General features: G+C 39.1%; 1 protein-coding gene across 4 annotated transcripts in view; it reads right to left on the reverse strand.

The window, feature by feature from the left end:
• Positions 1-341: 341 nt before the first annotated feature.
• Positions 342-25,809, reverse strand: part of LOC145531414 (cytochrome P450 2C18-like) — a 33,471-nt gene continuing 8,003 nt past the window's right edge. For 2 of the 4 annotated variants that reach the window (XM_081553826.1, XM_081553848.1), the window contains exons 2-9: positions 23,906-24,068; positions 23,586-23,735; positions 20,885-21,045; positions 18,034-18,210; positions 13,525-13,666; positions 11,831-12,018; positions 2,922-3,063; positions 342-1,135 (exon numbers count right to left, since the gene is read on the reverse strand). In XM_081553826.1, the coding sequence (XP_081409952.1) occupies positions 954-1,135; positions 2,922-3,063; positions 11,831-12,018; positions 13,525-13,666; positions 18,034-18,210; positions 20,885-21,045; positions 23,586-23,735; positions 23,906-24,068 (1,305 nt within the window). In that variant the 3' untranslated portion in view covers positions 342-953. The remainder of the gene's footprint in view (positions 1,136-2,921; positions 3,064-11,830; positions 12,019-13,524; positions 13,667-18,033; positions 18,211-20,884; positions 21,046-23,585; positions 23,736-23,905; positions 24,069-25,809) is intronic. The other 2 variants (XM_081553837.1, XM_081553855.1) reach the window with 2 other exon arrangements.

Below are 25,809 nucleotides of genomic sequence, written 5' to 3' on the forward strand. Positions count from 1 at the left end.
CAGCATATGTGGTAGTCAATATAAGTGTTACAGAATATGAAGACAATGACCCAGCAATCCCACTGCTGGGCACACACACTGAGGAAACCAGAATTGAAAGAGACACGTGTACTCCAATGTTCATCGCAGCACTGTTTGTAATAGCCAGGACATGGAAGCAGCCTAGATGCCCATCAGCAGACGAATGGATAAGGAAGCTGTGGTACATATACACAATGGAATATTGCTCAGCCATTAAAAAGAATACATTCAAATCAGTTCTAATGGGGTGGATGAAACTGGAGCCTATTATACAGAGTGAAGTAAGCCAGAAAGGAAAACACCAATACAGTATACTAATACATATATGTGGAATTTAGTAAATCAGTAAAGATAACCCTGTATGTGAGACAACAAAAGAGACACAGATATATAGGACAGTATTATGGACTCTGCGGGAGAGGGTGAGGGCAGGATGATATGGGAGAATAGCACTGAAGCATGTAAATTATCATATGTGAAACCAATCGCCAGTCCAGGTTCGACACATGATACAGGGTGCTCGGGGCTGGTGCACCAGGATGACCCGGAGGGAGGGGATGGGGAGGGAGGTGGAAGGGGGGTTCTGGAAGGGGAAAACATGTACACCCATGGTGGATTCATGTCAATGTATGGCAAAACAAATACAATATTGTAAAGTTAAAAAATACATAAATAAACTAATTTAAAAAAAAAAGAATATGAAGACAGCAAATATATTTGTGCAGTAAAACTCAGGAGACTTTCCCTTCATAGGAGTTGGATATTCACTGGATATTTACATGGAAGTTGGATATTCACTGGAGAATATTGTGGTGGTATGAGATGGGCAGTCAGAAAAGGGTATCCCTGTTAGTAAGAAGGAGGTGAATGATGCCCCAGAAGAGAGTTAATTACAGACAACAGCACGGCAGCAGCCGATGGACTGCCCTTCGTCACACAGGAATGAAGCAGAGCTGGTACGGGGGCGGCACATTGCCAAACCCACTAGAAACTGGGGCGGTGTCGAGGTCCTTTGGGTCAACCACAGATTCCAGGGTAAATTTCTGTAAAATGGTGGTCAAAAATAAAAACAGCTCCATGCGGGCCAGGCCTTCTCCCAAACAATTTCGTTTTCCTGAAAATAACACACACAGAGGGGATTTGTTCCTTGAACATTACACTTTGAATGGTCACAAAATGTATGAATGATTGAACAGATGGAGGCCTGGAAAGATGGTTAGAGACAGAGAGACAGAAGGAGAGACACACTCGCTATTCACCTAATATCTTCATACGAACTTTTCAATCAGTAAATACTGATTGAGTGTCAGCTCTGTGTCAAGCACTTCATCATGTATTCCCACATTTTAACCGCTCTTTTCCACTTCCAGTTTCCATCAATCTTTGCATAAACACCCCTACTCTGTTTGTCTAGGTGGGCTGAAAGGAGAAGCCCTAAGATGAGGAGACTTGTATATATGTGCTTCCTTTCTACTTCTAGCACAAAATTCAGCCAAAGATATTTTTCCTCCATGTGCTTTCAAAAGGACATGTCTAAATGTGTCACTCTCTCACTTGAAAATATTAAATGTGTCTCCCCTCTGTTATGAGGTCCAAATGAGTTGAGCTGGCCCTTCGTATTTTGTTCCCAATATGATGTTCCATATCATTCTTTTCATTCTTCACACCCTCTACTCTCAGCGCTAGCCAAATCCACTCTTCATCAATCTCCAAAACACCATTAAACCTCTAATTTTGCCTGATGATGTTTCACTCAGTTAAGATGTATTTCTCTGACACTTTCTCCAGGACCTACGCCCCCATGTCATTTCCTCTTTATGGTCTTTGTGATATTCACAGACAAGTAGAATCTTGCCCTCTCTGGGTTTCCTCAATATCACATTCATTGTTTCAGTTGAAGCATGAATCACCTTGAATCATAATTCTGGTTCTTCTGCTATGCTAAAATGTGTGCTTTTGAAATGAAGGCTCAGTCCTTAACATCTTGGTATATACAGAAGAAGACACAAAGCAGGCATCAAAAGCCATCAAATACATAGAGGTGAATCTGTGGCCAGAGACTCAGCACACACTGTAGTTTTGGAGACCCAGTATCCAAGATCTATGATCAGGAGTGGAGGATGATCACAGTGCTCTGGGATCACTGCAGAGTATCCTGCCACATTCCCAAGGACTCACTGACACTTCAGTTAGCTAGTAGGTTCTGACTTTCTCAGTCTAAAAGAATGTCCTGCTCCTGTAAAAGTGCCCTGCCTTCTCTTCTCACTTTGCTCCTGTGAGGCAGTTCAAAGTCCCTTTCTTCTGTTAGAATGTTCCTTATTCCATTTTATGCCTCACTGTGGGGTATGAGTGACCAGAAAACAGTGTTTCTCCTTCTGGTCTCATGAGCAGCCTGTGCTTTCCTCTCTCACAACACTATTCAGTGTTCTCGTTAGTAATCTGCTTCCCTAACTAGATCATGAGCCCACTTTGGTGCCCACTCTGTACTTTTAACCCCAGAGCTCAGCCTAGGGAGTGAGGGATATCACATGGCAAATACTCAAACTTATGGACTTAAGTACCTTTGTCATGGCAGGCAAGGAAAGTCTAAAAGTTTCACCTACTAAGAGGAGCTCCAAGTAGCTCAGTGCTATCTAAGATTATTGTTGAATTATGCTAGAAGCATAATTCAATTAACCTGTTTTCTAGCTTTCTTACTTTGGAAGAACTGGGTCCCCTCCCTGAAGTTCCAATACTAGGGATGTGTAGTGAGGGGAGGAAACACATGGGCATTGAGAGTGGTGTTTGTGGTCGTGGACAAAAAGCATTTCTACCAGCCCCAGAGAGGGCATCATTAAGTTCCAACCAACTCTAGAAAGGTATCTTGTTCCCTAAGTACTTAAGGAAATTAATTTTATTACCTGCTGAGAAAGCCATGAAGTAGTCACTCTTCTTAAAGTTGCTGCTCTCATCCAGGAAATGGGCAGGGTCAAATACCTCTGGGTTGGGGAACTCTTTGTCATCATGTAGCACAGAAGTCAGTGATGTTACTATAGTCGTGCCCTGGAATGAAAGATGAAGATCAACTGAGTTATAAGAAATCATGGAGCAAAAGAAATGTTGCAAATCATTTAATCCAGTCTTTGATCTATAGATGAGGAGCCCCAGGGCCAAAGAAGGGCAGTGGCAATTCCAGAGAGACAGACCAAGCAATAAACAAGAATGGGTTTAAGATCAATGGTAGTGATGTTACTAAAGTGGCCTCCAATAGCATCTGAAGTACAGAGTACTTGGTTAGTTGGTTTCTGAATCCCCTTTACTTATCACAGTGTTTAGACACTGCTATTTGTTTTGCTCAATTTCATTATTTCCTTTTCATACATCTCATATGTGGATTATGTTTTAAAATTGAAGCCTCTGATGGCTCTTGAAAAGTCAGATGTATTTGGAACCTGTTTATAGGGCTTTTCAAAAATAGAGGTCTGACACGATTAAAAATGACATCTGGCAAATCCATACAGACAGAAACAGGTTAGTGGTTGTCAGGAGCTGGAGGGAGGGAGGAATGGGCAATGACTGCTTAATGGATGGGTTGGGTTTCTTTTAGAAGTGATGAAAATGCTCTGAACTAGATAGTAGCTATGGTTGCACAACATTGTGAATGTACTAAATTTCACTGAGTTGCTCACTTTAAAATAGTTAAAATGGTAATTTTTACATTATAACTTATTTTACCACAATAAAAAAGAAAATCTTCCCAAGAGGAAAAGACAACTTCTTAGACAAGTACACTAACAACTACTGAGCATTTATCTTTGGAATGAAATTTGTTTCTCTTAATTTTAAAATGTGGAGAAACACCTTATGGATGAATTCCAGATTAAAAAAACACAGAGATGATAAAATTAGAAAAATTCTCATTTTTCAACCAAGGAGATAAAGATTATCAATTAATACTGAAACTGTTGGATGAATGTTTTGGGAAACAGTATACACTAAGTCTTAAAGTACATGCCATGGATTTTTAATTAATTACCTATGAAAACAGACCCTCATCAATAGAGAGATATGTGAGATTCCGCCTTAATAAGTGATCATCTTAGCATTACCAATGGCATAAACTGACAATACATGTCTTCAGCCAAAATCTGATGCAGTGAGACATACACATCTCCTATGTAATTTTCTTGTCAAATACACAGAATTGCTATCTAATTTCAAGAAAACAATTACCAAAGCCAGACTGCCAAATGTTTCACATGACAATTGTCTCGGACTCTTCAAAGTTGTCAATGTATTGAAATAAAAATAGGAACAGGAACTGTTCTTGATAACAGGAGAGTAAAGGGACAGACAAATTAAATACTTGTTCCTTGACTGGACACTAGATGCCCCCTCAAGAAAAGCTACGCAAGATATATTAGGATAACTGAGAAAATGTAATTATAGTATATACACTAGATAAAACTATTGTATAGATGATAATTCCTTTAGTGTGAATGTTTTTACTGTTATGTAGATAAAGTCCTTGTTCACTTGTTTAGAAGATATACATACTGAAGTATTATTTAGGTTTAAGTATGATAGACAGATGATAGATATGTAGTTAAAATGCAAATATATACACAATTTCATATATATTTCATATATTATATACATATATATATACCCACTGTGTGTTTAAATACTATTTAAATTTTCAGTTCAGTTCAGTCGCTCAGTCATGTCCGACTCTTTGCGACCCCATGAATCACAGCACGCCAGGCCTCCCTGTCCATCACCAACTCCCGGAGTCTACCCAAACCCAACTCCATCGAGTCGGTGATGCCATCCAGCCATGTCGTCCTCTGTCATCCCCTTCTCCTCCTGCCCTCAATCCTTCTCAGCATTAGGGTCTTTTCCAATGAGTCAGCTCTTCGCATCAGGTGGCCAAAGTATTGGAGTTTCAGCTTCAACATCAGTCCTTCCAATGAACAACCAGGACTGATCGCCCTTAGGATGGACTGGTTGGATCTTCTTGCAGTCCAAGGGACTCTCAAGAGTCTCCTCCAACACCACAGTTCAAAAGCATCAATTCTTCAGCACTCAACTTTCTTCACCATCCACCTCTCACATCCATACATGACCACTGGAAAAACCATAGCCTTGACTAGACGGACCTTTGTTGGCAAAGTAATGTCTCTGCTTTTAAATATGCTATCTAGGTTGGTCATAACTTTCCTTTCAAGGAGTAAGCATCTTTTAATTTCATGGCTGCAGTCACCATCAGCAGTGATTTTGGAGCCCAAAAAAATAAAGTCTGACACTGTTTCCACTGTTCCCCCATCTATTTCCCACGAAGTGATGGGACCAGATGTCATGATCTTAGTTTTCTGAATGTTGAGCTTTAAAACAACTTTTGCACTCTCCTCTTTCACCTTCATCAAGAGGCTTTTTAGTTCTTCTTCGCTTTCTGCCATAAGGGTGGTGTCATCTGCATATCTGAGGTTATTGATATTTCTCCCAGCAATCTTGATTCCAGCTTGTGCTTCTTCCAGCCCAGCGTTTCTCATGATGTACTCTGCATATAAGTTAAATAAGCAGGGTGACAATATACAGCCTTGACATACTCCTTTTTCTATTTGGAACCAGTCTGCTGTTCCATGTCCAGTTCTAACTGTTGCTTCCTGACCTGCATATAGGTTTCTCAAGAGACAGGTCAGATGGTCTGGTATTCCCATCTCTTTAAGAATTTTCCACGGTTTATTGTGATCCACACAGTCAAAGGCTTTGGCAGAGTCAATAAAGCAGAGATAGATGTTTTTCTGGAACTCTCTTGCTTTTTCCATGATCCAGCAGATGTTGGCAATTTGATCTCTGGTTCCTCTGCCTTTTCTAAAACCAGCTTGAACATCTGGAAGTTCACAGTTCACGTACCATTGAAGCCTGGCTTGGAGAATTTTGAGCATTACTTTACTAGCGTGTGAGATGAGTGCAATTGTGCGGTAGTTCGAGCATTCTCTGGCATTGCCTTTCTTTGGGATTGGGATGAAAACTGACCTTTTCCAGTCCTGTGGCCACTGCTGAGTTTTCCAGATTTGCTGGCATATTGAGTGCAGCACTTTTACAGCCTCATCTTTGAGGATTTGAAATAGCTCAACTGGAATTCCATCACCTCCACTAGCTTTGTTCGTAGTGATGCTTTCTAAGGCCCACTTGACTTCACATTCCAGGATGTCTGGCTCTAGGTGAGTGATCACATCATTGTGATTATCTGGGTCATGAAGATCTTTTTTGTACAATTCTTCTGTGTATTCTTAAATTCTTTAAATGCAAAGTTGGGAGAATTCTACCCCTTAAGTTTATCATATTTAAGGTTTATAATTTTATTTTTAAAATTATTGGCTTGTATAATGTCAAAACAAATAATGCAATAAAATATTACATTAAGATTTTAAAAGCAGGTGTATTTTCATCAAATGGTGTTGGGACAAGTAGATATCCCTAAAGAAAGAAGTGTGATCATTATTTCACACCATAAGTAAAAATAAACTTTAAATGGATCATAGACTTAAATATAAAAGCTAAAAGTATAAAACTTGAAAAAGAAAAGATGAGCATAAATATTTGATACCATGCTGGAAAATAAGTATGATGCAAAAACACTAGTCATAAGGGAAATAACTGATAAATTGGACACTATCAAAATTTTAAACTTCCGCTTTTTTCTAAAAAAAAACTCTGCTCTTTCAAAAACATTGTGAGAAACCAAAAAAAAGAAAGAAAAAGACACATACTAGGAGTAAATATTTGCAACACTTAGACATGATAAAGGGATTGCATGCAAAATATATAAAGAACTGCAACAGTTAAGTAATAAGTCATACAAGACTGCAAGGAGATCCAACCAGCCCATCCTAAAGGAAATCAGTCCTGAATATTCATTGGAAGGACTAATGCTGAAGCTGAAACTCCAATACTTTGGCCACCTGATGTGAAGAGCTGACATTGGAAAAGACCCTGATGCTGGGAAAGACTGAAGGTGGGAGGAGAAGGGGATGACAGAGGATGAGATAGTTGGATGGTATCATTGACTCAATGGACAGGAGTTTGAATAAGCTCCGGGAGTTTGCGATGAACGGCAAAGCCTGGTGTGCTGCAGTCCATGGGGTCGCAAAGAGTCAGACACTGCTGAACTGAACTGAACTGAACTGAATTGAAGGCAAACAACCCAATAAAAAATAGAACTATAACTTGAGCAAACACTATCAATGAACACATATGAATGGCCAATCAATATATGAAAAAAAAACAAATATCACTATTCGCCGAAAAAACAGAAGTAAAACAAAATGTGGTATCACTACACAACTATTACAGTGTCTAAAATTTAGAGGGTGCATCAGCAAGTGTTAGGGCGCGGAAGTCAGGGGGCACGCAGCCCGTGCACCAAGGTTCCTTCCCTTTAGTGCCAGTGGCCGGTGCTTGCCCGCGACCCGGCCACTCAGCCACGAACAACTCAAGCCATAAACAACAACAACAAAACAGTGTGGGAACGAGCCTTTGCTTAGTCTCCGACCTCATCCCTCCTCATCCCAAGTGCAGCCTTTCTGTGCCCAGGCCCTGAGCCCTGCGGGATGCGCAACTGTGCCACCGGCTAGGGTTCTGTGAGCGCTGCCAGCCTGTCGCACCAGGCTGGGGGACGAGAAAATCGAGTTCTCCACCTGGCCCAGGCGGCGCCGTCCCACGTGCCCTGCGCCCTCGGAGAGGAGGCTCTTGCCACAGGTTGGACCACGTCGCACGGCGCCACGTCCCACGGCGCCGCGCCGCCAACAACCCCCAGGCGCTCCTTGTGCGGGAACGAAGCGCGTTGGAGAGCGCACCTTGTCAGCCGCAAGGCGGCTTCCACCCTTCGTCTGTCCCTCTCCGCGCGGGGACTACAGGCACCAACTAGTGGAACGCCGTGCGGCTCCACGGTGCGGCGCCAAGGTCCCGACCTTTAACCTTTAACCTCTGCCTCCGCCCCACCTTCCTCGTGGGGTCAGACCTCTTTTGACGCAAGCCTACAAGCCCTTCTACGGAAAAGGGGGACCGCTTTGAGCGTATTAGCACGCCAATCAATTCCACCAAAGTTTGTAACGATGCTTTAAATGTTTTTGTTTCTTTGTTTAAAAATATTTGCAGATCTGAAATGTGTTATTTCACTTACGTCACATTCCATTGTATTGCACTCTTGAAAAGTCAAAACTGTAGGACTAAAAACGGATTAGTAGTTATCAGGAGCTAAAACTAGGGGAAACGGATTGGTTGCAAAAGGAGAATAAGGGAAATTTTCGAGATGATGAAATTGTGTTTATATCTTACTTGTGGTGGTAGTGACATAACTTCACATATTGGTCAAAACTCTATACTTAAAAGGGTGTTTTTCTTTTACATAACTTATACCTCAAGTGAAAAATAGAGGAAGATATTAAGTCACAAAAAGCACACACGGTAAAAAGTAAGTCTTCTTCCTATCTAGCTGCACAAACTCATTTAGACTTTTCAAAAATCACCATTCCCACCAACTAGTTATATGTGCTTCCACAGATATTATTCATATCAGCAGATAATCCTATATACATTTATGCTACTTATCACTTTCTTCTCTTTTTACCCAATGACAAACATCCACTAGATTTTGATTTTTTTCTATAATGCAATAATTTAGATATTGTCCCATGTCAACACATATGCTGCTACTGCTGCTAAGTCGCTTCAGTCATGTCAGACTCTCTGTGACCCTATGGACAGTACCCCACCAGGCTTCTCTGCCCATGTGATTCTCTAGGCAAGAATACTGGAGTGGATTGCCATGCTCTCCTCCAAGAGATCTTCCCAACCCAGGGATCGAACCTGTGTCTCTGATGACTCCTGTACTGTCAGGTGGGTTCTTTAGCTCTAGCTACACCTGGGAAGCCCATCAACACGTATACATCTGCCTTATTCATGCTACACAATATAAATGTGCCATTACACTTACAATGAACATTTAGTAGCTAAAAATACTTTTTTTATTACAAGTAATGATGCAAGGATACATTTTGATATTCCTTCACAAGCATTTGTAGTAGATACCAAGAATTATAACTCTTGCATTATAGATATATTTTATTTTTTAATAGTTATGGCCACAATGTCCCTCAAAAAAAGAAAAAGATATACTTATTTACAGTCTTAGCAGTGGCACCTGAAAGTACTGGTTTACATATATCCTCACTAGTAAAAGGTTTTTTCCACCTTTGACTTCATCACTCTGATAGATGAAAATGTCTCATAGTTTTAGCTCATATTTTAAAATATATGTTACCTGGCTTAATTCTTGCAACATTTTGAGGTAAACACGATTAGTATTATCAACAGTATACAAATATCTTCAGTAGGACATGAATATTCACACAAAGTGGCATAAATAGGAATAAAAATAGATTCACTTCAGTTCCAGTAACACTTTGACCACCAAATGAAATCACACTAAATTTATATTTGTTTTTAATTTTTCAGGCTTTTAGTGTTGCAGAATTAATGATAAGGGATTTCTAAACCCATGTGAGAGGGAAAAAAAACACTTAGAGCAGCTCTAACATGGTAGACTTGAGTGATCTGTGGCTACTTATACTTAAAGGCAGTCAAAAGTAAATTAAATTTAAAGTTCAGTTCCTCAGTTACATTAATCACATTTCAGGCATCCACTGGCCACATGTGACTAGTAGTTGTCATAAGGGGCACACAGATATTCAGAATTCCATCTTTCCCAGAAGATAGCAGTAATAATTTCAACCTTAAGAAAGTCACAACCCTTTTCTCCTCAAAGTAGAATTTTTAGTTATCTTATTTTTATATATAACAGCAACATATGCAGTCTTCAAAATAGAATAGCTTGTAGGATGCCAACTAGAAAGTCTGAATAAAAACAGAAACCATGTGTTAGAAAGCACTGGAAAACTGCTGACAAAAATTGGTGTCCAGATTCCAGATGGAAGAAACTTGGAAAGGCAAACTGGCATCTGCAGTCAATTTTTGACTGTGTACACATGCAATTCTGAACTAGGAGGTGTTATGTAATTCTGTCTTGCGGAGGAAAGATGAACACTTTCTGGGAGAAGGTAAACATCACCTAAGACTGTGTTTTTTCCTTATATAATACCTGAGATTAAGCCAAACTTATTAGTCACAGAAAAGGCAGAACTAACTGAACACCCAAAAGAAATATATATACATAATAAAAATATACCCACAGTATGGAAAATTTCCCAGCTATTTTATGAGGCCAGCATTACCTTGATATCAGAAGTCTGACATTTTTTGAGAAAGGATAATTGTAGACAGGCTCTTATAAATATAAATACAAATGTCCTCAATAAAATGTAGCAAACCAAATTCAGCTTTTTATATATGAGAGAGACAGAGATAGAGGGAACAAAATATATACCATATAAACAAATGCAGAGAATCCATTTGATCAAATTATACACACATTTGTGGAAAAAAATTAGACAGATTGTGAACAGCAAGGGAGAGAGGAAAATAGGGAGTTCCTAATCAGTGGACATAAAATGGTTGCCAGAGGTTTGGGGGAGAGAGGGATGAATAGACAGAGCACAGAGGATTTTTAGAGCCGTGAGACTACTCTATGTAATACGACAATGATGGATATATACATTAGACTCTTGCTCAAACTCACAGAATGTACAACACCAAGAGTGAACCCTAATGTAAATGATGAACTTTGGATGCTAATGATGATCAGTATAGGCTCATCAATTGTAAAAAACTATATCAGTGTGGTAGAGGATATTGATAATGGGTGAGGCAATGCATGTGTGGAGGCAGGAAGTATATGGAAAATCACTGTATCTTCAGCTTAAAATTGCTGTGAACCTAAAACTGCTATAAAAAATAAAGTTTATCCCCCAAATCATACAAAAATAAGATTAGGAAGTATTTCCCTAATCTGTTTTTTTTTAATATTTACAAAAATGTACATAAAATATCATTCTCAATGATGAGATATATAACCCTCACCTCTTCCAGGATATCATAAATAAAACAACAGCTACTATCACCACCTTGTTCAATATTATCCTTGAAATCCTGCCAGTGTGATAATGCAATAAAGTAAATCAAAGTCATGAGAATTGGAAAATGAAGAATAAAACAAATATTAAACCAGGTAGCAGAATTGTGCATATAGATATTACAAATAAATCTACAGAAAAATTATTAACAATGATATATGAATTTGGAAAAGTTGCTAGATATAAGGGCATCAAGATAATAAAATCAATTATATTTCAATATACCAAAAAAATGGAAAAAGCAATTTTAAAATTATAAAATGTATAATAAGATCAAAAATATTAGTTATCTGAGAAAAACATAATAGATGTGCAAGTCACTGTACTAAAAACAAAACAGTATCAAAAAAATTAAAGTCCAAATTAACTGTATCTGTGAATTGAAAGCATCAACATGTCAAGATGTCAATTTACATATTGATTTGATACTACCATGAAAAAAATCACAGCTGAATGTTTTGGGTAATTGACAAATGAATACTAAAATTTATCTGGAAATGTAAACAGCTAAGAGTAGCCAAAACAATATAAAAGAAGCAGAACAAATTTGGGAGACTTAGCCAGATATCGAGATCTGTCATAAAGATTTATAGCCACAAATTGGAAACAACACAAAACCCATCAAGCTGACACATGTGTGATTTTTCCAATTCTCTGATCTTGAGGATTGAAATCATACTGTGAATATGGGAACTTCAAGAGTGTTGAGGTCATTGTAAGAGAAACAATTTTACCTTGGGGATGAGGTAGTTTCTGAATTTAGTGTCACGGGTCACTGCATGGGGCAGGCTGGTGGGGATGAGGTCAATGTATCTCTGGATCTCGTGCACCACAGCATCCATGTAGGGCATGTGGCTTCTGTCCTGCATAGAGGGGCTCCGGTGTCTGCCAATTACACGGTCAATCTCTTCCTGGACTTTAGCTGATAAGACACAAGTAAGACTACTGGAAAAAGAGGAAAATACATGCCACATTTTCATACCAAATCAGGGTGACATAAAACTCTGTAAAGGTGTCCCAACATCGTTATAAACATCAATTATATGTCCAGAGGTACACCTAGACTTAGAGAGTTATCATAATACAGGTACAAAGGACCCTCATACAAGCTAGGCTTTGAGATAAATCTGTGCACACCTATATATTAGCATAAAAAGTGAAAAAAGTGTTAGTCGCTCAGTCATGTCTGACTCTTCCTGACCCTATGGACTAGTAGCCCACCAGGCTCCTCTGTCCATGGAATTCTCCAGGCAAGAATACTGGAGTGGGTTGCCATGCTCTCCTCCAGGGGATCTTCCCAACCTTTGTCTCCTGCATCACAGGCAGATTCTTTACCATCCAAGCCACCAGGGAAGCCTATATATTAGCATGCATGCGTGCTAAGTCCCTTCAGTCATGTCCAACCCTTTGCGACCCTATGAACTATAGCACGCCAAGTTCCTCTGTCCATGGGATTCTCCCGGCAAGAATACTGCGGTGGGTTGCTATGGCCTCCTCCAGGGGCTCTTCTGGACACAGGTATTGAACCCGCCTCTCTTACATCTTCTGTATTGGCAGGTAGGTTCTTTATCACTAGCGCCACCTGGGAAGCCCATATATTAGCATAGAGGATCATTAATAAAAAATAGAAATGATGAAACACTTTAAACACAAACAGTGTATTATTAACTCAAGAAGTTTCTGTCATCACAGAAAGAAAAAAAGGAATCAAGTATTATTTTCATATCAAAATAATATTTGATGTTTTAAAAATCAAATTCTATAACTGATGTATGTATGGTTTGCAATTGTATATGTATTGTGTGTGTATTTATTTGCAATTTGAAATGCTATCTTATTTAATGTTTAAAAAGGGAAAAAATTCTTTTAGGTACATCTTCTGTCTAAATAGCATATATCTTTTTCTAAATCTAACCTTTTAAAGTACTTCTCAGACTGTGAAAATTTTCTCAGGCTTTCTCACCAAATTTCTAGAATTTCTGCTATACTTCAACAATACAGCTCCCATCTTCCCTACCCTAGCATTATAATGCTGCATATTTAGAACAGGGAAAGATTTCAGAAAAAACATATCTACCATTCAAAATGGCCACTTCTAAAGAAAACTAGTTTTCCATTGTAGGCCAATTTATGCTGGTTGTGCCTGCTGCAAATCCCTTCCCGTGAAGTCCAGACACTTAACCAGAATTTTTTATTGATGAAATCCATAGCTTTATTGCCTTTGCTACTGCTCATACTGTCTTCACTTTTCTCAGCAATCCTCCCTACTATACAAATTTGTCTTACTTTCACCTTTTTTTTTTAATATTTGGGCAGCTTATAGCTGGTGGCATAGAAATTTCAAAACTAAAGCTTCTCTAAGAGAAATTATAAGACAGAAGACCCAATATATTCCCCGAAACTCACCCTGCCCACCATGTTATCGTACCTGTGACCTCTGGGTGTTTCAGCAGCAGGAGGAGCCCGTATCTCAGCGTGGTGCTCGTTGTCTCTGTCCCAGCTCCAAACAAATCAGACACAGTTGCTATCAAGTTTTCAAAAGTAAACTCTGTTTCTTGATTGTGTGTTTCCTAGGAGTTATTTGATGTAATTATCTGGTAGTTGCCAGCATACATAATTAAATTCAATCCAAAATAACACACACTGTTACAAAGCTAAACAAACCTAGACCCTCAAGGGTGGTACTACAACAACAACTGGCAAAGTGTGTGGACTGGGCTGATGCAATCTTGATTCCCTACTCCTCATCCCTAGCTTGCCTAAAAACTTCATTCCAAGCCTCTTTTGCTGGTACACTGGTCAAGAAACCTTCTTCTTACCAAAGAGCTTGCTGATGCCAGTTTCTCTCTTTCTTCATAGTCAAAACACAGATACAGAGGTAAGAGTGGTGTAGTCATCATTTTGAAACTTGAGTATCTGAGCATGAAGATGAAACCTACATACTTAAATATGCTGAAGAAAAATGGAAGGCACTTGAGTTCAATATACTTCATGGCTAGCCCTGGACTTCCCAACGTAAGAGTCTCTGTGACTTTGTAATCTATTCTAGGATGTGCTGCCATGTTAGCTTTGGTAGATTTTCAACTTCTTCATGGGTCTTTAAGCAGAGTCCAGATAAAATGGTTTAACAGGAAAAGAGAATTGCAAACTCTTGATTCCAATTTACAATATTTTTCAAGATATGGCTCTAATTTGCTCATTTTTATCAATTAAGTTTGTATTTGCCTACCAATAAAAAAAAAAGTTTACAATATTGTAAAGTTAAAAAATAGATAAATAAACTAATTTAAAATTTAAAAAAAGTTAACAGTGGTTTAAAGAAGTAGTGAGTTTATTTATCTCACATACAAAGACAAAATAGGGCCGGCCACTACTGTACTCTAAGATGTGAGGCAATAGGCAGCTTGGTCTAGGAAATGAGTGCAGACGCTCAGAATAAGGAACTGACTGAATAAAGCTCTCAAAAATTGGAAGTTGGGAGAGTAAAAGCCCTTCACAAGGACAACTAAGGTGGGTTTAGAGAAGGGATATATGTGACATAAAATTTATAATAACAATGGAACAATCTGAAATACTGACAACAGGGTTCATGAACATACCAAAAAATAAACATTTCTCCCTATCCAGTCCTCTAGACTAGCATTAATTTAATAAGGCTCTTATAATCCCCAAGTGACCTGTGGCATGCCCAATATTATGTAATCCAACACCATTAAGATAGACTTAACCCTATCACAGTTGTACCTGATAGACAAAAGTAGTTATCCCCATTGGTAACATCAACTTCACACAGTTTCTAAGTTTGTCAACTCAAAATTACTCTGAGGCCAAGAAGGAGAGTAGAATTCTTATAAATCGTTATTGCTATTTCTATCTGTTCAAGTGAATTTGAAGACTCAGTGGTTACATACACATAGTCTATCAAAAGTAAGCTAGCCTATACAAAACTTCACTGAAAGAAATTAAAGAAGACCTAAATAAATGGAAATACATCCCATATTCATCTCTTGAAAGACTTAGAATAGTTAAGATGGCATTACTCCCAAACTGACCAACAGATGCAACATGATCCATGTGAAAATGGATCAGATTCTACTAGGATGGCTAGAAGCAAAAAGACAAATAATTAGAAGCACTGTCAAATATGTGAATAAACTGTAACCTTCATACACTGCTGGTGAGTATATAAAATGGTGCAGTCAATTTTATGTGTAAGTTTTCTTCTAAGAGTTTTATAGCTTTGGTTCTTACGTTAAGACTTTGATCTGCTGCACTTCCTCCGAAGGTGAAATATGAAGTTATCATCGATCTGTGCTGTGCTCAGTTGTGTTCGACTCTTTGTGACCCCATGGACCTTAGCCCACCAGGCTCCTCTGTCCTTGGAACTCCCCAAGCAAGAATACAGGAGTGGGTTGCCATTTCCTATTCCAGGGGATCTTCCTGACCCAGGGATTGAACTCCCATCTCCTGCGTCTCTCGCACTGGCAGGCGGATTCTCTGCCACTGTGCGACCTGAGAAGTCCACCAACAATTCTATCACTAGGTATATACCCAAGAGAAATTAAAACATGTGTATACAAAACTTGTGGGGCTTCCCAGGTGGTGCTAGTAGTAAAGAGTGCACCTGCCATTACAGCAGGTGTGAGAGATCCGGGTTCAATTCCTGGTTTGGGAAGATCTCCTGGAGGAGGCCATGGCAACCAACTCCAGTATTCTTGCCTAGAGAATCTCATGGACAGAGGAGCTGACAGGCTACAGCCCATAGGGTCACAAAGAGTTGGACATGACTGAAGCGACTTAACAAACACACACATACATAAAACTTGTACACAAATGTCCACAAACTCATAAAAACCAAAATAGAAGGAACCAAAATGTTCATCAACCAACAAACAGATATATAAAATGTGGTATATCCACACTGAAATGCCATTTAATCATTTAAAGGAATGAAGTACTGATGTATGCTACATCATCAATGAACCCTGAAAGCATTAAGTGAAAGAAGCTAGACATGAAAGACACATATTGTATAATTCCATTAATATGAAATGTCCAGAATAGCAAACTTATAAAGGTGGAAGGTAGGTTAGTGAAGCCTAGAACTGGGGAGATTGGGGAGGAATGAGGCTGACTCCAAAAGCATGTAAGATTTCTTTTCAAGGTGATAAAAATATTCAGAAATTGATTGTGGTGGTAGTTGTTCAACTCTGTGAAAATACTAAATTGTACTTAAAATGTGTGAAGGATATGATATATAAATTATACTGAATAAACATGTTATAAAAAAATAAATGCACTAGTGAAGTCCAGAGAAACGATAAGGGTTTTTAACGTAGCACTGATGAAACAGCCACTGTTAAATGGAATACCAGACATCTTAGAGCCTCTTTAACCCAGGATTAGTGGAGAGGTTTCATAGCATAATGGGAATCCCTCAAGCTATGTGCAAAATACCAGGAACTCATATAGGTGCATCTTTCTAGGACAGTTTCCTGACTCCTAATCAGATTCTCAAATCAACTGGGCCCCAGAAAGACAAAAATCATTGCCCAAGCACCAGAGAAAGCAGAGAGCAGATGTGCTTCTTCCTTCCTCTCATTTCTTTAAGCCAATCCATGTGCTTCCCTTCATTCTGTTTGAAACACATGATTTGAGCAGTCCAGTTCAAATCCATAAACAATTTTTCAAATGTCATCTTCATCAGCATCTTTGCCTAGTAACCGATTTCTCATTTCTGCCCAGTGCTACAAAGTGGTTGAATAAAATAATGATGGCCTCAGATGAAGAAATTTCTTTCTCTAGAATTAGTTTCTACAGTGCTTTTTACAGCTTTTTACTGGATTCTGCCTTTCCCCAGTTCAAGAATGGCTCTGCACCTACACAAATTTTTTTTTATGGCACCTATATTGCTCTTGCAACAGTTTCCAACTTGATCCTACCACTAATCATATTCACTATTAAGATTTACTATCTGAATTTTTCCCTCCTTGGTTGAACTTATCAGATAGGGAATTTGATCTTTTTACTGAGATTTCCCAGACAGTCCCTATAATTTGGCTCTCATCCTCTCTCCTAACTAAAACCAATCTTTATAGATCTCTGATAATATGACAGGATGGACAGATTGATTTTATTTCAGAGTCCTCTGCATTTCCATGTTCCAGACTTTCATCAAGCCAAAGTCCAGAGAAATTAAAAATCGCATAGCTGGTCCTTGAGCTCCATTCTCATTGTACCAGTCATTCTACAGAACTCCCAGGATAATCTTCCCCAGTAATTATTGGGATTCTACTCTTGTTCTGGTTCATACATCTACCTGATAAAATCAAACTTCTCACACCAACATTCATGTTTACTTGAAGGACACCAACCTCCAACTCTTTATCTGTCCAGAATTATTTTTCGTTACACTCAGTTAAGGCTTCTCTCTTCTACCCACCTAGTCTCCGTACCACCTCTAAACCTCCCATGACACCATTCTACCAATCTGAAATTCCCTCCCCGATGACTTATTGCAAATATCTGAAGATACACGTCAAGCTTCAAGACATACAGGAAACCCAAGCAGGCTAAACCCTTCCTTCTCACTCTCCCACACGCTATGTGAAATGGTCACACCCACCTTCCTTTCACAGCTCAGTATTTCTTATTTCCTACCTGTCTGCACTTCCATTTCACCTGAGATATGTGTTCTCTTTCTTCTCAGCTAGCCTATTATTAGTACCCAACAGACAAGGTCCATGTATCCTAGTTATTTAACAATTTAATTTTAAATCTCCCATGATGCTCAATCCAGATCCATGCACAAATAGTACCCAAAGTGCTGATCAGGCATTTCTTCTCTAATCATTAAACATCCGTAATAAGTACAGAACAAGTTAATGAACAAAAATATTCAGGCAAACAGATAACCAATCTGTCATCAACATTTTACCTGTTCCATTTTGATCAGGAAACAATCAATGAAGTCCCGAGGATTGTTAATGTCCAGAGTTGCTTGATGTTCTTTTACTTTTTCCAAAACATAGCTTTTTATATAAGCAAAATTTTTAAGTACTGTATTATGACTCCCTGGGAAATAGTCGATGAGAATAGGGAAATTGTTGCAGACCTTAAAGATTTAAAAAAATGTATTTATTAAATTAAAAATATATATTGAAGACATACATATACACCATATGCCAAGCCCTGGTTAGAAACTGAAGTGAATAAAAATGGTCTCTGTCTTCAGGGGGATCTTTTTATATTGTACATATAAAATAATTTTTTATGCTGATAGAGGTATTTAAGGAAGAAAACTCTGACCAGATGATAAAAGTTGACAATAATTTCCTATATTCATATGACAATCTTATGGTATTAAAGCATTTTTATATCAGTTCTCTCTTTTTCTAAATTAATTCTTCTTTACAACCTTGAAATATAGAGTAAGATGAATTACTATGAGGCACATTTTATAGATGAGGACAGAGATTAAGGAAGTTTGCATAACCTAATGTAGAACACAAAGTGGGGTGCAAAAATGGCATGAAACCCAACTCAGCATTTTATGCATAAAGTACCTATGCACTAGAAGAGGCAAGTGACTTTTCTAAGATCATGTGATTTTATTTAGGAAGAGTGTATGACATATCAGCTCAGCACAGGGCAAAATTGTGGTGTTTGTGTATAGTTCATATAGCATAAAATCAATCACTTTATCATTCCAAGCCCAATAACCTGGTCAGCTAGGATAAACTAAAGCATCAAACATCCCTGCTCTGGTTAGTGTTCCCAGTGGCATCTCTGTTCACAAACTTTCTACCTCCCTGAAAGAGATATTCTCTTCCTTCCTAAAGTAAGATATTTCTGCTAAGTAATGTGATGAGGAAATCACTAAGTGTGATTGGAGAGCAAGTCTGTGGGCAATGGAAACCTTCCAGTAAGGGCCTGGATGTCCATTGAGTGCTGTGGGCATGCTTTTGGGCAGTCACCAAAGCAGTTTATGGAAACTGGGTTTTGGTGGGGTAGTGGAAAAACCACTGGCCAGGGAGTCAAGAGTCTTGAATTCTAGCTTTATATTCAGGCCTTTCTTTTCTTTGTAAAATAAAGGCTCAGCCACCTTTCCCAGATGTTTACTTTATGACACTCAGGCAGGACTGTTATGTTCGAACATTCGCTTAGAATAACATCAGCAAAAATGATGCAGTAGACAGCTCAAAAGGCCTGTCCCTCTTTTTAAAAGTGTCAGAAAATTAAGCAAAAACTATCAGAATCAACTTGTCAGAACTCTAGAGCACCAAAGTTTACGGCAATCACATAAATGTTGAATCAAGGAAAAGACAACTTAAAAACAGCAGAAAAAGCCGGTGATTGTTTTTTTTCCCTTGTCCCACCTCCTTCCTTGGCAGTGGCCTTAACAAGGGCAGCTTGTGGTATGGGAGACTGGTTTCTCATTCTGGTGGGACCAGAGCAGACCTCGCTAACAAAGAACCATGTATCTATGTTCTAACCTGTCTGGGGCCACCTGAAGCACTGATAGAGGCACTTGTTTTTGTTTCATCTGACTTGGAACTTACGGTGGAAACATAGTAGGGATGTCTCAAAGACCTGTCAAGATTAATGAAAAACCCACAGTTGGCCTGGAGCAAAAGATTACAGTTAAGGCCCACAACAGAGCACTCAACTCCAGAAAGAACAGCTGCGGAGGGAGTGCCTTTAAGAAATTAGGACATTCAAAAGCACCCATGTAGACTGAGGAATTTAGAAAGCTATACACATGTCCAGGGCAGGACACCTGCTAAGAAAAGACCTAAGAAGAGACTAAGCTTTCTCCTCTGGCTGATCTTTAGGCTGAGTGCAACTAACAAGCGAAGATCAAGACAGAGTTGAAAATAACCTGGCTAAGGGATTCCCAGGCAGCTCAGTGATAAGAGAACCCACCTGCCAATGCAAAAGTTCAGCCCTTGGGTCAGGAAGATCCCCTGGAGATGGAAATGGCAACCTACCACAGTATCCTTGCCTGGGAAATCCCATGGACAAAGGAGCCTCGCAGGTACAGTCCATGGGATCACAAAGAGTCGGACATGACTGAGCAACTAAGCACTCAAGGACAAATCTGGAAGAGTCATTCCTTCTCTTTATTTCCTCCCTTTCTCCCTTTCTTCTTTCCTCCCTTCCTCTCTATCTCCATCTCCATCTCTTTGTCTTCACCTTTCTTTTCTTAGGATCCTCACACTCAATGACATTGCTATCCACAGACTCACAGATATGAGAACAAGCTATAGAGAGAGAGGGGAGGACGGAGGGGCAATATAAGGGTAGTGAGGGAAAAGGGGGTTTTTATGGGATTGTATGAAATCTTGTGTGTGAAACTTCTGAAAACTGTAAAGTACTATAGAATTTAAAGAATATTTTATTCAATTTTTAAAAAATAAAAAGCAAAACAAAAAAAAAACCCAAAACAAAAAACTCTATTCAAACACTAGCTGAACATAAGCTAAAGGAACAGAAATTTCAGCAACCACACTAGACAAAAAAAAAAGAGATTGTGCCAAAACAGTTTAGAAAAGTCACTAAATAAATGAATAGCTACAGCTTGCAAAAGTCAAACAAACAAACAGAAACTATATCAAACTGAAAAACAAAACAAAGAGGGGAAAATCTGATTCCCAGTTGCCACATTGTAATATCCAAAATGTTCAGTTTTCAAACATTCTCTTCACAGCTTGGTCCATACTGAATTCTGAACTTGTGAGAGAAAAGAACACAGATGGCTTCTCAGGAAGAAAGGAGCCTGACCTCACCTGTATCCATGGGGAGTTCACAAGCTGGAGATTTTCATTAAATTTGCCTAGGAAGTTAAGAAAATTCTGATCTGTATAATCAAACCGATTTTGGAAAATAATGGAGCAGATCACATTGCAGGGAGCACAGGCCAGGATGAAAGTGGGATCACAGGGTGACCCTAAAGAATTGAAAAGATTTATAAAACATCGTTAAAATATAAATATAAAACTTTGCTGTGGATAATAGATGATTTTAGAATCTCTGAATCAATATCTACATAGAAATTCCCTTATCAGCAAAACTTTAAGCATGCTTAAAATATATCACTATTGCCTTCAACATGAATTGACCATTCCATCCTTGTTTGTTTAACAGACCTTTTTTTTTTTTTTTTTTTAACTTTTTAGCTGGCTGAATAGTTTGAGGGATCTCAGCTCACCAACTACCAACTGAACCTGGGCCCATGGCAGAGAGAGCCCAGAATCCTAACCACTCAGTCAACAGGGAACTTCCCCATCCTAGTTTGTTTAATAACTGGTTTACAAAATGTCCTTTTACTTCACTGCCTTGAGCCAAAGTGCTGGTTATTTTGAAGAATGGAAAATAATTTTAAAGGTCCAGTTAAAAACAATAATTCAAGTTATCTATCAGTACAGAATCACATCTGTCTGGTAAGTTAGACAATTAAGCACTGACGTAAGAAGGAAAAAATATTTAGGAACCTGGGAACATTTTATATATAATAAATAGTTGAAGGAATGACTGGTAGGATCAGGAGAGGAAGAGATTTAAGAGAGAAAGATTATGGAAAAATTCAGGTATTTGATGGAAAAATGAGTGAAAGTAAAATCATCCACTGTATGAGAAGAAAAAGTAACACAAATAGACTGCAAATTGTAAGATTTGTTTGCCTAAAATGAAAGTAAGAATTCTTTATTTCAAACTTCAATCACAAAGCAAACAAGAAAGGTTAAAATGAAATGTCCATGTGTGTGACAACTAAAATCTAATTTTTAATCTTTCCTGTCACATCACTGGAGAGGAAGACTTACAAAGCAGATAATTTGGAATCCAGACTGAAAATAAGATTCATTGTGACAAGCGCTTCATAAATCAGTACAGCTAGCAGTAGGAGTGAAAAATTACCCTGAGTTCTAATTCCAAATCCAATTGTTTTAAAATATACGTGGGGGGTTATTTGTATTCACATGATGAGGTCAACAGATCAGGAGATGATAGTCATAGAGAAGATAGTTTGTTTCCAAGAGGAGGGGTACACCACACAGGGCCACATGGGGAAGCACCAAGATTGGTCAGGAGAGAGCATGAGCAGAGCTTTCACAGGGTTTTCATGGAAGAAATGAGCGAGGTGGGGTCAGTATGCCAACTAACCTTAGGACTGGATAGTTTGGGTAATTTCAGAGGGCTCAAGGTGGTAAGGATGGTCCCGGTTTCCCATAATGCCTTGGGTTGATTTAGGGCAGGGAGAATATTGGCTTGGTGTATGAGGGTTTCCTAAAGTAGGTATCCCGAGGGTATGGGCTCTGGATGGTTGGCTTGAAAACCAAAGGCATGCTCATAGAAAAGATGTGACGCTCTGTCTCAGGATTAACTAACCTGGGGAGACTCAGTTGCTCCCCAGGTCTGCAAGGCTTCCCAAGTTGTCCAAGTATCATAAAATATAGAAAATACAAAACTTGGTTATTATACCAGTAAGGTAAAGGGAAAGTGAAAGTCTCTCAGTTGTGTCTGACTTTTTGCAATCCCATGGACTATACAGTCCATGGAATTCTCTAGGCCAGAATATTGGAGTGGGTAGCCTTTCCCTTCTTCAGGGGATCTTCCCAACCCAGGGATCGAACCCAGGTCTCCAACACTGCAGGCAGATTCTTTACCAGTAAGGAAGGGGAGATAAATGTAAAGAGAAAGTTGAAATTGGAAGCAGCTAACAAGGAAGGCAGGCTGAAATCTAAATAAATCATTTTATAAGCTCATATTTGTGTAAATTTTAGGATTATTCTATAGCATCTATTTCTTAGAATTCATAAAATGATACTGTAACTTAGAAGCAACATCAAATAACTCAAGCTGATAATTTTTAAACTGTTGTTTACAAGGAAATCACAATGGATGAGGCCTGCACTGAAGGATGCCTAAGTAATTAAAACCATAGAAAAATATCATTACTGGCTAGAACTGTAGGCAATGAATGTCTGAAGAAACCCTCAGACATCTGAGTAAGGCTGACCATACAAATACAGGCCAATTAAGTGAAAGCACATGCCCTCCAGAGGGGCATGATGAATTCATTCCCACCGTGTCCATTTGACAAATATTCCCTGATGAAATGTTCTGGAATAGATAACACATACTGACACTATGGGGGAAAAAAAATTACTCTCTAACACTAAAAAAAAAAAATGCGACTCAAAACCTCCTACCTTCATGACCTAATGATCTGAAAACAAAAATTTCAAAACAGAATAGGATCAAATGACCTTTAATCCATACTACATGCACCATCATGGGTGTACACACACAAGCATAGATACTCAAAAGCCCTCTTGGCTATCTCCCCTCTCTCTCTCTTCTCCACGGGAGGGTTGAAAACCATGAACCATAGGAAAGATGTGGCCACCCCTGAAATGCTGCCAAGGGCATCACTGGAGAAGAGAGCATTGTGCTGAGGTCAGAATTACACAGCATAGAATCACCCACCATTGGTTTTTCTCAACTCCTCCACAAGGCAACGGGCTTCCTCTTGAACGCGGTCCTCAATGCTCCTCTTCCCCATCCCGAAATTCCTCAAAGTTATGAGAGAGAAGCGTCGGATCTCCTTCCATCTCTTGCCATTGCTAAAGATGATTCCTACCAGGAAGAGAAACAGAAACTAGGAGGGAGGCCCTAGAGAAGAAAGAGTGAGCTGACACTTGGCAGCCTCAGAGATGCACCAAGCTCTGCTGGGAGGCTCTTCAAATTTCTCTTTTCCATTCTCCCCATCCCCATTACCAATGTTGGACGTGCACATGCATACCTACCATATCCTTTATTAACTCTTTGATCCATTGGGAGATTGCCTCTTCCAGAAAACTCTTCTCCCAGATCAATTAGGGCTTCTTTCACTGCTTCATATCCATGCAACACAACAGTGGGCCTCAAACCAAAATACACTGTGAACACGGGGCCATAGGTGTTTGAGAGCTGGGAAATGGAAAGAAAAAGCAAATATTAGCAAAAAAAGTCACAATTTGGTCTATTTTTCTCATGATTAAGATTATTATTATCATTATATTGTTGATATTTTATTCTCCCACACATAACTACAAACACTTCTGGATCTTATATACCATTATCAGTATCAGTTCAGTCACTCAGTCATGTCTGACTCTTTGCGACCCCATGGACTGCAGCACACCAGGCCTCCCTGTCCATCACCAACTCCTGGAGTTTACTCAAACTCATGTCCATCATGTCAGTGATGCCATCCAACCATCTCATCCTCTGTCATCCCCTTCTCCTGCCTTCAATATTTCCCAGCATCAGGGTCTTTTCCAATGAGCCAGTCCTTCCCATCAGGTGGCCAAAGTATTGGAGTTTCAGCTTCAGCATCAGTCCTTCCAATGAATATTCAGGACTGATTTCCTTTAGGATGGACTGGTTGGATCTTCTTGCAGTCCAAGGGACTCTCAAGAGTCTTCTCCAACACTACAGTTCAAAGCATCAATTCTTTGGCACTCAGCTTTCTTTATGGTCCAACTCTCACATCCATACATGACTACTGGAAAAACCATAGCTTTGACCAGATGGACCTTTGCTGGCAAAGTAATGTCACTGCTTTTTAATATGCTGCCTAGGTTGGTCATAACTTTCCTTCCAAGGAGTAAGCATCTTTTAATTTCATGGCTGCAGTCACCATCTGCAGTGATTTTGAAGCCCCCAAAAATAAAGTCTCTCACTGTTTCCACTGTTTCCCCATCTATTTACCATGAAGTGATGGGACCAGATGCCAGGATTTTCGTTTTTTGAAAGTCAAGTTTTAAGCCAACTTTTTCACTCTCCTCTTTCACTTTCATCAAGAAGCTCTTTAGTTCTTCTTCACTTTCTGCCATAAGGGTGGTGTCATCTGCATATCTGAGGTTATTGATATTTCTCCCAGCAATATTGATTCCAGCTTGTGCTTCCTCCAGCCCAGCGTTTCTCATGATGTACTCTGCAAATAAGTTAAATAAGCCGGGTGACAATATACAACCTTGACGTACTCCTTTCCCAATTTGAAACCAGTCAGTCTGCTGTTCCATGTCCAGTTCTAACTGTTGCTTCCTGACCTGCATACAGATTTCTCAAGAGGCAGGTCAGGTGGTCTGGTATTCTCACCTCTTGAATTTTTCCACAGTTTGTTGTGATCCACACAGTCAAAGGTTTTGGCATAGTCAATAAAGCAGAAATAGATGTTTTTCTGGAACTCTCTTGTTTTTTTGATGATGCAACAGATGTTGGAAATTGGATCTCTGGCTCCTCTGCCTTTTCTAAATCCAGCTTGAACACTGGAAGTTCACAGTTCACGTACCGTTGAAGCCTGGCTTGGAGAATTTTGAGCATTACTTTACTAGCGTGTGAGATGAGTGCAATTGTGCAGTAGTTTGAGCATTCTTTGACATTCCCTTTCTTTGGGATTTATAAGTATGATAATTCAACATTCATTCATGGTAAAAAAAAAAAAACCACTCTCACTAAAGTGGTTATACAGGGAACATATCTCAACATAATAAAGCAGAAGACCTAAAGAGACCTTTCTCCAAAGAAAACATACAGATGGCCAACATGCAATGAAAATTCTTAAAATCACTAACAATTAGATAAGTGAAAATTAAAACCATAATGAGGTACCATTGTGGTTATCATCAAAATGTCTATGAATACTAAATGCTGAAGAAGGTGTAGA

The sequence above is a fragment of the Giraffa tippelskirchi genome, chromosome 2, assembly GCF_054371585.1.
Source record: "Giraffa tippelskirchi isolate mGirTip1 chromosome 2, T2T-mGirTip1v1.2.pri, whole genome shotgun sequence".
Classification (NCBI taxonomy): Eukaryota; Metazoa; Chordata; class Mammalia; order Artiodactyla; family Giraffidae; genus Giraffa; species Giraffa tippelskirchi.